We start from the raw sequence: 11,727 nt of genomic DNA, 5'->3' as shown, positions 1-11,727 counted from the left end.
ATATATCTAGTATACACACATACACATATACACACATATACTGTATACACACATATACGCACACTTATATACACACACGTATACAATATATATATACACAGACATATACTGTACACATAAACATATATACACACATACAGTATATATACACATACACACATATACGCGTACACACATATATAAACATATTCACACACGTATACACACATACAGTATATACACTAGGGCTGGGTAATATGGATGAGAATTCATTTCTCTACATTTTTTCTCAAAATGTTTATATACAATTCAACTTTACTTGTATAGCGCAATTTACAACAAAGTCATCTCAATGCACTTATCAAAATATAAAATTCATAATCATAAAGAAAAAACCCAACAAGATCCTCATGAACAAGCTTTTAGTGACAGTGGGAAAAAACAACTCCCTTTTAACAGGAAGAAATCTCTGTTAGAACCAGGTTCAGAGGTGGCAGCCATCTGCGTGGACTGGTTGTGGTTAGTGGACAGAAGGACCAACAGAACAGGATAGAGAGATAGAACATCAGAGTGTCTCAGACTAGTTGAACCAAAGATCAGGAAGTGACATCATCAGCTTTACCTGAAGAACGAGGAGAAGACACTGACTGCAGAAAAACATGATACATTATTATCAAGTCAGCACTTATTATAAAGGTGATGAATATCCTCCTGTTTATTGGTAAGTTAACAGTGACTCTATGGTCTGTAAATGTTATCGTTCACAGACGAGCTCATGTCTGCTCTAGTGATTAGATTATGTTATGATTCACTACAATATAAATCTCAATATTTTGAACTTAATAAAGTCTGACCAGAAATATAATTTGCTGATCAAAAATGCCACACAGGCAAATTTATTAACAAACAGGAGCACAATATGTTTCATATTTGGCTTTTTTTCCAATAAGGGACAGCACGTGTGAGTGAATTCTGTAGTGTGGCTTGTTTAAGGTGAGGGTGCATGCAGGAATACATCTAACTATAACTTTTATGCTGTTCTCAAAAGTAGAGAAAGCAACGACTCCTATCACAAGTGTTTTAATCCAAATGTATCATTTTCTATATCGCTAAAATATAAAACTTGATATATCTTGTATATCGATATATTGCTCAGGCCTAATATACACATATATACACACATATATAGACATATAAACATACTGTGAATATATGTGTATATAAGAGAACGTTCATGGGTTATTGTGTTAAACACAGACCTGAGGATAAAAGCAGAGAATGAGAGACCTTTGGAAACACAAACAAAGCAAATTAAGAACATGTGATTACTGAGTCATGTGATTACTGAGTCATGTGATTACTGAGTCATGTGATTACTGAGTCATGTGATTACTGAGTCATGTGATTACTGAGTCATGTGATTACTGAGTCATGTGATTACTGAGTCTAATGTGATTACTGAGTCATGTGATTACTGAGTCATGTTATTATTGAGTCATGTGATTACTGAGTCATGTGATTACTGAGTCATGTGATTACTGAGTCATGTGATTACTGAGTCATGTTATTATTGAGTCATGTGATTACTGAGTCATGTGATTACTGAGTCATGTGATTACTGAGTCATGTGATTACTGAGTCATGTGATTACTGAGTCATGTGATTACTGAGTCTAATGTGATTACTGAGTCTAATGTGATTACTGAGTCATGTGATTACTGAGTCATGTGATTACTGAGTCTAATGTGATTACTGAGTCATGTGATTACTGAGTCTAATGTGATTACTGAGTCATGTGATTACTGAGTCTAATGTGATTACTGAGTCATGTGATTACTGAGTCTAATGTGATTACTGAGTCTAATGTGATTACTGAGTCATGTGATTACTGAGTCATGTGATTACTGAGTCATGTTAATGTTATTACTGTTGATGTGATTTCAGTGATGTTCGTGTGCTGCTCTCCTGACGTCTTCCGGAGGTTGATGGTTGAGTTCCGTCATGCTGACCTTCCTCATCATCAGTTTGTTTTCTTTTACATTGACGTCTTCGCTCAGAGCCTCTCCACCAATCACAGACCGTGGGAACGCGGCGACGTTGACGACGCTGTCGCTCAGGAAGCTTTCCAGGTACCACAGTACACCTCCATTAATGTTATTATTAGACCTCGCCCACCTCCACTCGCAGCTGATGATGTCACACTCAGAGCATCCTGTTGCCACGGCAACGATGATGTACACATTTTGACTCAGTAGCAGTTTAATGAATGTAATTTACTGTGTGTGTGTGTGTGTGTGTGTGTGTCAGAGTGTGAAGATCCTGACCTACAGAGAACCTGTAAACCCTGAGTACAGAGACTTCATCCAAACCCTGAAGAATGACGCAAAGACCATGTTTAACTTCAGCATGGACGACTCACTGGTACAGAGTGTGTGTGTGTGTGTGTGTGTGTGTGTGTGTGTGTGTGTGTGTGTGCGTGTGTGTGTGTGTGTGTGTGTGTAGATGATAGGGATGGGCGATAGACTAAAAAAAAAAATCCCAATAATTTCTAGTGTTTATCACGATAACAATAAAAATTACGATAAATTAAAACAATAAATAAATAAAACACTTCCCATCTTAAAGGGTAAACAGGTTCCTTACATGTGGATCACTATTAGTGTTATTGTATGCAATCAATTTTTATCCCCAGTTAAAATGAAATGATTTTTAAAAAATAACAAAAAGCACATGAAAAGCAAAAATAACTCCAATCGTGTCTTTGCTGCTGCTGAGTTGTTTGTTTTATATCTGATAATCAGTTACATAAAGTTATGATTAATAAATAACTCTGATTTCCTATAATTAAACCAGATCAAGCTGATGATTTAATCATTCAAGATATTTAGGTGTAATAATTACAATAGTTACATTAGTCTAATAGCACCAGCTTTGTCTGTGAACACGTGAAATATAATAAAAAAAATATTGCGTTGTACAATATAGTGAATAGTGACGTTAGCTTAATGCTAACATTTATTTCACATGACGTGTGACATGTTAGCTTTTATCCTGCCATACAACTGTTAAATCTGACCATAAACAGTAAGACATGTACTTTTTACTTGGTATATTCCTTATATAAAGTGGTTAGCATTAGCTCTTAACCCATTCTTTTATGTGTCGGTGTGTTAGCTTAGCTTAGTTAGCTTTAGTTGAGTTTCAAGTGCATAATTGTTGCTGCAGGTTCATCTCTGTTACTGTGTTTATGGGACTTTGGGTGGATCTGATGGAGGAACTTGGATTGGTTCACTTTGTTGGATGGTTGTCTGGTCCATGATGTACGGCAGCTTCAGGTAAACCGTGACGAGCACCGCCGACTGTGTGTGTGTGAGGGGTGGGGCTCGGTGGAGCTTCCGTGAATAGTTCTCCATGGAATTATAAGTTGTTGACAAAATACGTAGGGGAAGTTTTGTCCCATGGAACAAGGTTTTTAGGGACATTCTTGGCTAAATTGAGGGACAAATGGTCAGAATTAATCATTTCTATTGTGGGATGACATATTCTTACCGGTGAGAATGTTTTTGACGATATATATCGTAAAAAAGGAATACCAGGGTAATATTGGTCAGGGGGCCAACAAGTGAGACCTCAGGGAGTTAAATGCAGCCGGAACATTTAAGTCAGGCATACGCTGTGCGATTTTTGGTCCATTTTGAGCTGATTTTTGACTTGTGCGTCTATTTTGTGGGATTGTGCAAGTCTCAGCTAATTTGTGTGTCATGCATCGTGTAGTATACATGGTGTAGTATACATGGTGTAGTACACATGGTGTAGTAGTATACATGGTGTAGTACACATGGTGTAGTATACATGGTGTAGTATACATGGTGTAGTACACATGGTGTAGTACACATGGTGTAGTACACATGGTGTAGTATACATGGTGTAGTACACATGGTGTAGTATACATGGTGTAGTACACATGGTGTAGTATACATTGTGTAGTACACATGGTGTAGTGTACATGGTGTAGTACACATGGTGTAGTGTACATGGTGTAGTACACATGGTGTAGTGTACATGGTGTAGTACACATGGTGTAGTGTACATGGTGTAGTACACATGGTGTAGTACACATGGTGTAGTACACATGGCGTCACGTCCAGCTCCTGATCAGCAATCGTAGGTCGTAAGGAAATCAAATGTGTTATAAATCCAGTCTCTCCTTGTGAGGGTATCTCACAGTTGAAGACACAGACCAGCTTACCGTAAACTCTCACACTGCACATGCGCGAACACCGTTGGACCGCTGTAAAATTGACGGACTGTACTACCCACGTCTGTCCATCCAGCTCCTGGTCCATCATCACCATCTATTATTTTTTAAAACTTGAGTGTCTCTCCACTTCTGGGTTTTTCTTCTTTGTCTGTTTCTTCTTCTAATTTCTATAACAGACGTACATTAACTTTGCCAGTCATTACCAGTAAACTCCACCCACATTTCCACACACCCATGCCTATGGCACTAGCCTACTGTACAGCCCACATCAGTCAACCCCACCCCTTTTATTTCCTCCCACCCATATCACACAGGATTATGATAAATGTGGAGACAAACCTTCTTCAGCTACATTTGACTTGTTGGAGCCAGATACCTTTTAACTTTCACCAGCTTAGATCAGCTGCAGCTGAGGCAGCAGCGACAGAACAACTGATGGATTCCACCAAAATTAAAGGTTCCATATTATGCTATTTTTTCACCATCTCTATTTGTTCTAAGAACCCCAACAACTTAGTATTTGAGCTTTATTTTCCCAAACCCGCCTGTTTTCTGGAGTTTTAGCCTCTGAAAAGTGACTTTCTGACCAATTCTAAAACCGGGCTGTGTGAGTGGGCGTGTCTATAGACGATTTCTCCACACAGCAGTTGATCACTAGCAACTTTCTTTTGCTATTAACACACTCTTTTTGTTGTTTTCAGCAAACACAAACTGCACATTACAGTGAAACACATGGATATTTAAGTGGATATTATGATTGTGAGTCAGAAAAACACAGTTTGATGAAGTGTTTGCACCGAGCAGTAACAGCAGCTTCAACAGCAAAAGCAGCTGAGTCAGCTGCTTCAGACACTTACCAGAGCTTCTACGTTGGTTTATTGTCATCATCTCATGTAGAAATTACAGAAATAATTAGGGATGTAATGATTAATCGTAAGGCAGTTAAAAATCGATTCATAGGTATCACTGTTTATATCGATTTTCTGAAAATTGAATCTCAGTACATTTTTTAAACAGCAGAGGGCGCTATATATTTATCCAAATGCTGAGGCGGCGGGCGGAATCTGCTACTACTTTCTTTCTGGCCGTCTTCTACACTTAAACATGTTAATGATTCCTTACCCCTGAGCACCGAAAGAATATCTGTAATATTACGTGAATATCTGTAGAAGTCACGTTTTTCTATTAGCTCTGTCTGCTAGCATAGCATCTCTTCTTCACTGCAAGAATTTCTGCATGCCAACTGACCACTGGGTTTCCAGCGCCCTCTGCTGGTCCAAACAAATATTTGACGTAAATCAGTGCAATCACGTTTTTCTTTTTTTTTTTAAGTCCAATTGTTAAGGCACAAAATACATTTTCAGTTGCACTTTTAAAAAGAAAAATAACTATTGTGCAGTTTTGCATTGTTTACTATAGAACCAGATTTTAAATTAATAGGCTTCTTCTTCATTTGTATTATTCCTTTATTTATTTCATTCAAGATTTATTTTTAGTTAAATTGCATTGTTTTGAATAGTTTATCAAGGGATTCTTTTGACAATGAAAAATAAAAGGAAAATAATACAGTATTTTCAATTTTTTTTCCCAAAAAAAATAAAGGAATATTTTTCAATCATCATTTTTTTACAGTCCCATTTTGTAAAATAAATCATGAGAGAATCGTATCGTGAACCCAGTATCGTGCATCGAATCGTATTGGGAGTTGAGTGAATCGTTACATCCCTAGAAATAATCCATTCAAGGTGATAGTCAGAACCGCTGTGTCGCATTGAAAACGGATTCATTTTCTCTGTGTTGTCAGACTTACACAGACCACAAACAAACAACTTGATGGTTTTATTTCACATTTTGTTTGCTGGTGGACACAAAAAATACGACATTAGATTAAAAAAAAATGCTCTCCCATAACAACAACGAGCCGGATGTGATGTACAATCGGGCCGGGGCCGGCCGTAACCATGGCATCCCTGTCGTAAACGATAACATATTGCACATTCTGAGAAGATGACTGTGTGTGTGTGTGTGTGTGTGTGTGTGTGTGTGTGTGTGTGTGTGTGTGTGTGTGTGTGTGTGTGTGTGTGTGTGTGTGTGTGTAGATGAACATCATAGCTGGAGGGTTCTATGATGGTCTGATGATCTTCGTTGAGGCTCTGAATGAAACACTGAGTCAGTCTGACTCTGACAGACCATCAGGACGAGTCGTTACCAGGAGGATGTGGAACAGAACCTTTTACGGTTAGACACGCACACACACACACACACACAGTCACTCTAATAACCTTCACATTTCATTTCTGTCTTATAGAACCTGTTACAGCTGATAAATCAGACTATAGGGTGATTGAGAGTGTGTGAAAGCAGAAGTTCATTGTACACTGCCCTAAAACACACACTGACCTTTGTCTTTTTATATTGTTATATACTGCTGTTACGTGTGTGTGTGTGTGTGTGTGTGTGTGTGTGTGTGTCAGCCTCGCATCATTGTCTCTATGCACTTTCTATAAATGTTATCCTGTCACTTCAGTACACAACTCTAACACACACATACACACTGACCTGTGTGTCCTCAGGTGTGACTGGGTTGGTTGAGTTGGATGAAAACGGGGACAGAGAAACAGACTTTGCTCTGTGGGATGTGACGGAGAACAGCAGCTCGTTCAGGGTAAGCCATAGGTTGCCCTCTGGAGGGCACTTTTGCTTTGTTTCAGGTTGTTCATATTTGTGTTGTTTGCATTTTTTGTTACGCTGTGTTTATTTTTGTGTTGTGCTGTATATAATTGTGTCGGAGTTGTGTTGTTGACAAATTCCTTGTACTGTCCTTAAAACTGTACATGGCCATTAAAAACATTTCTGATTTCTGATTCCGGTTGTGTAGATGGTGTTGTGTATAACTGTGTAACAGTTGTGTTATTGTGTAGATGGTGTTGTGTATAATTGTGTAACAATTGTGTTGCTGTGTAGATGGTGTTGTGTATAATTGTGTAGATGGTGTTGTGTATAATTGTGTAATAGTTGTGTTATTGTGTAAATGGTGTTGTGTATAATTGCGCAACAGTTCAAACATGAGGGTGTCCATATGTGCACTTGGCATCAGGACACTCTAGGCCGATGATCGACTTTGTAGTCGCGTCGTAGGACTTGCGTCAGAAGGAGCTTCAACTCCCACATCCGGGAAAGCTTCAACCATGTTTCGGGGTAGGCAGAGGACATTGAGTCTGAGTGGGCCATGTTCTGTGCCTCTGTTCTCGAGGCGGCTGACTGGTGCTGTGGCCGTAAGGTAGTCGGTGCCTGTCTTTGCAGCAACACCATAACCTGTTGGTAAACATCAGGGGTGAGGGATGCCGTCAAGCTGAAGAAGTAGTCCTATCGGGCCTTCTTGGCCTGTGGACTCAGGAGGCAGCAGACAATACCGACGGGCCAAGCAGAGTGCAGCCACGGCGCTCTCAGAGACAAAAACCCAAACATGGGAGAAGTTTGATGAGGCCATGGAGAACGAGTTCCGGACGGCTTTGAAGAGGTTCTGGACCACCATCCAGCATCTCGGGAATGGGAAGCAGTGCACCGTCAACACTGTGTATGGTGCGGATGGTGCGCTGCTGATCTTGACTCGAGATATTTGTGGATGAGGGGAAAGAATACTACCTCCTCAATCCCACAGACACGCCTTCTAATGAGGAAGCGTAGCCTGGGGACCAAGGAATGGACTGTCCTATCTCTGGGGCTGAAGTCCTGGAGTTGGTTAAAATCTCCTTTGTGGCAGGGCCCCTAGCACTAGAAGTCCCATTGATGGGTCATTTTATATTTATACCTATGGTGCCCACAGAATGGTCACTTGAGCTGAAGGTTTTTACCTAACACCTTCTCCTAAGCTGCAAACAGACGCTTTTGTTTTGTAAACAAGGCACCACAGGAGGGGGAGCCACTTTTTTTTCAGTTCTTGCTGAGATTTATTGATGAGGAGTGTGTGACATGAGAAATATATAAAAGAACAACTGAGATTTGTTTTTTGTTTGCTTTTATCATAGTTTAGGAAAATAGTACAAAATACAAGTAATAAAACAAATATTTACAATTTCAAAAAAGTATGCATTATTAGGTGTGTGTGTGTGTGTGTGTGTGTGTGTGTGTCATTTCAGCACTCACTCCCTCACTCAGCATTGGTCAGAACGTACCTGGCACTGCCATGGTATGTTCTTTCTACTTTTGCCACTTGTGTATTTGTAGCAGTCAACACATCGTACAGTGGCACAATTTTTCTTGCATCAATGGTTGACCTGACACTCATCCCTTTTCCCAGGACGAGGTGTGGGAGGTTGTTGAAGAAGAAGTTGCTCCTTGCATGCCTTCTTTGCACCCACATGAGAGTTAGCCAACTCTGTTGCAAGCTCCAACAAGAATTCTATCCATCTCTCCTGCCTCCCGGTGCAAGTTTGATAAAGCACATATGCATTCAGTGCTGCCATGTCAATCATGTTCTAGAACACTGGCCATCACCGTGTTCCTTTGCGCACACTGTACTCCCACACCATCTGGTCCATCACATCTACGCCGCACTTTGTGGTGTTGTATTGGGTGATGGTGTTTGGCTTCCTTTTGGTGGTATCCTCAGTCTCAACCATGCGTTGGCACCAGAGGTTGAAAACACCTAATAAATAAGATAAATTGCTATTTTCACAGCACACACAATGACAAACAGGTGTTGATGAAAAAAGACCTACAACATACCTGAGTGGTGAATTCAATGCTGTCCGTTTGTCTAGTTAACAGGGGAATTTCCCTGCGAATCTTGTTAACTGTGCCAAGGATGGTGGTTTTCAGGCTAAGCAGTCGTTGTGCAAGTGACAGCGATGTAAAGAAATTGTCAGTGGTGACAGTTCGGCCCTTGTTCATGAATGGTTCCATCAGCCTCATTACTACACACTCTGACAGTCTCTCCCCACTAGGATGACTGGGGTCCTTGCCAAGATATGGGAGGATATTGCAGATGTACTTGGATTTCAAATCGCAAGCCACCCAAAATTTGATCCCAAACTTGTCAGGTTTTGTTGCAATGTACTGCAGGAAACAGCAGCGAGTCTTTGATGGGAAAAGCGGTTGATCAATAGTGATGTGTCGACCAGGGTTGTAGGATGTGATGCAGTTGGTGACAAACGATCCCCACAGATCGGAAATTGCAGCAAACTTATCGGTCTCTGCTCGCTCACTACGCGTGAACATGCCATCAAAGCGTAGGCGTTGCATGATGTCTTGGAAGTTGCAATGATCCGTGGGTTTTCCAGGTTTGCTGACCAGCTGTCACGCAGTGATGGTCAACCCCTGCAAGATGATGACAACAATAAATGCCATTAGTTCAGGCAGGGCCATGAACCAATCCACTTGCTCTGTTTGCCGTGCATGCTGAATAGTTCATTCTTGAATGCTACGAAGCATGTCAAGACTGATGAAACAGAGGAAGCTCTGGAGGCGACTCCCGATCTTCTTCAGTATTTCCTCTATTTACCTTTATTCTTGATTGTTTTTTTTAGTTTTTTTCCTTTTTTTAACAACTGTAAAGTGTTTTTGAAATGTACTTATAAATAAAATGTATTGTTATTATTGATAGTAAAGCACAGTATGGGTTCTCACTTTTTAAGAAGAGGGATAGGAGGGTCTGTTCCAATTATAGAGGGATCACACTTGTCAGCCTCCCTGGTAAGGTCTATTCAGGGGTACTGGAGAGGAGGGTCTGCCAGATAGTCGAACCTCTGATCCAGGAGGAGCAATGGTATTTTCATCCTGGTCGTGGAACTGTGGACCAGCTCTACACCCTCAGCAGGGTCCTTGAGGGTTCATGGGAGTTTGGTCAACCAGTCCACATGTGTTTTGTGGAACTGGAAAAGGTATTCGACCATGTTCCTCTGGGATTCCTGTGGGGGGTCCTCCGGGGGTATCAGACCCCTTGATAAGGGCTGTACGACCGGAGTCAGAGCTTAATCCAGTAAGTTGAACTTGTTTCCAGTGAGGATTGGACTCTGCCAGGGCTGCCCTTTGTCACCGATTCTGTTCATACCTTTTATGGACAGAATTTCTAGGTGGAGTCAGGGCATTGAGGAGTCTGGTTTGAGGGCCTCAGGAATGCATTGCTGCTTTTTGCAGATGATGCGGTCCTGTTGGCTCCATCAAGCTATGACCTTCAACTCTCACTGGATCGGTTCACAGCCGAGTGTGAAGCGGCCGGGATGAAAATTAGCATCACCATATCCGAGTGCATGGTTCGCAACCGGAAAAAATTGGAGCGTCGACTCCGGGTTGGGGATGAGATTCCGCCCCAAATGGAGGAGTTCAAGTACCTTGGGGTCTTGTTCACGAGTGAGGGAAGGATGGAGTGAGAGATTGACAGGTGGATTGGTGCAGCGTCTGCAGTGATGCGGAGTCTGCACCGATCCGTCGTGGTGAAGCGTGAGCTAAGCCAAAAGGCGAAGCTCTCAATTTACTGGCCGATCTACGTTCCTACATCACCTCTAGTCATTAGCTTTGGGTCATGACTGAAAGAACAAGATCACGGGTACAAGCGCCGAAATGAGTTTCCTCCGCAGGGTGGCTGGGCTCTCCCTTAGCGATAGCGTAAGAAGCTCAGTCATACAGGAGGGGCTCAGAGAAGAGCTGCTGCTCCTTCGCATTGAGAAGAGCCAGATGAGGTGACTTGGGCACCTCATTAAGATGTTCCGTCTAGGGCACGTCCCTCCGGAAGGAGACCTCAAGGAAGACCCAGGACACGCTGGAGGGACTATGTCTCTCCGGTGGCCTGGGAACGCCTCAGAATCCCCCCAGAAGAGCTGGAAGAAGTAGCCAGGGAAAGGCAAGTCTGGGCCTCCCTGCTAGGGATGCTGCCCCCGCAACCCATCAATGGATAAGCAGAAGAGGATGGAAGGAGTTGTGTTGCTCTGTAGATGGTGTTGTGAAACAGTTGTGTTGTTGTGTAGATGGTGTTATAACAGTTGTGTTGTTGTGTAGATGGTGTTGTAACAGTTGTGTTGTGGTGTAGATGGTGTTGTGTAACAGTTGTGTTGTTGTGTAGATGGTGTTGTAACAGTTGTGTTGTTGTGTAGATGGTGTTGTGTAACAGTTGTGTAGACGGTGTTGTAACAGTTATGTTGTGTAGATGGTGTTGTGTAACAGTTGTGTTGTGTAACAGTTGTGTTGTTGTGTAGATGGTGTTGTCGTACAGCAGCAAAGAGCACCATCTCTCTGCTGTCAGAGGGGCGTCGGTGTTCTGGGTGGGTGGAGCTTCTCCTCCTGACGTTCCTCCTTGTGGATTCAAGAACGACAACCCGGCCTGTCTCCAGCGTCAGTATGACATCATCTCAGTTACATCACATGACACCACTGACTCCTCCCCTTTCTGTTTCTACAGAAACCATCAGCATTCAGCAGATGAGCTCCATCCTCATCATCTTCATCTTCATCATGACTCTCACTGTGACAGTGTTCGTCTACAGGTGAGA

General features: G+C 41.8%; 1 protein-coding gene across 3 annotated transcripts in view; it reads left to right on the top strand.

Annotated features, from left to right (window-relative positions):
- The window catches only part of LOC114460101 (atrial natriuretic peptide receptor 1-like), a 53,700-nt gene that overhangs the window by 18,492 nt on the left and 23,481 nt on the right, over window positions 1-11,727 (top strand). For all 3 annotated transcript variants that reach the window (XM_028442133.1, XM_028442134.1, XM_028442132.1), the window contains exons 3-8: window positions 1,924-2,108; window positions 2,287-2,400; window positions 6,340-6,478; window positions 6,814-6,905; window positions 11,434-11,569; window positions 11,637-11,721. In XM_028442133.1, coding sequence (XP_028297934.1) covers window positions 1,924-2,108; window positions 2,287-2,400; window positions 6,340-6,478; window positions 6,814-6,905; window positions 11,434-11,569; window positions 11,637-11,721 — 751 coding nt within the window. The remainder of the gene's footprint in view (window positions 1-1,923; window positions 2,109-2,286; window positions 2,401-6,339; window positions 6,479-6,813; window positions 6,906-11,433; window positions 11,570-11,636; window positions 11,722-11,727) is intronic.

Source organism: Gouania willdenowi, unplaced genomic scaffold, assembly GCF_900634775.1.
Source record: "Gouania willdenowi unplaced genomic scaffold, fGouWil2.1 scaffold_3_arrow_ctg1, whole genome shotgun sequence".
In the NCBI taxonomy this organism is placed as follows: domain Eukaryota; kingdom Metazoa; phylum Chordata; class Actinopteri; order Blenniiformes; family Gobiesocidae; genus Gouania; species Gouania willdenowi.
The sequence above is the reverse complement of the archived record's forward strand: the minus strand, read 5'-3'. Positions and strand labels throughout refer to the sequence as shown.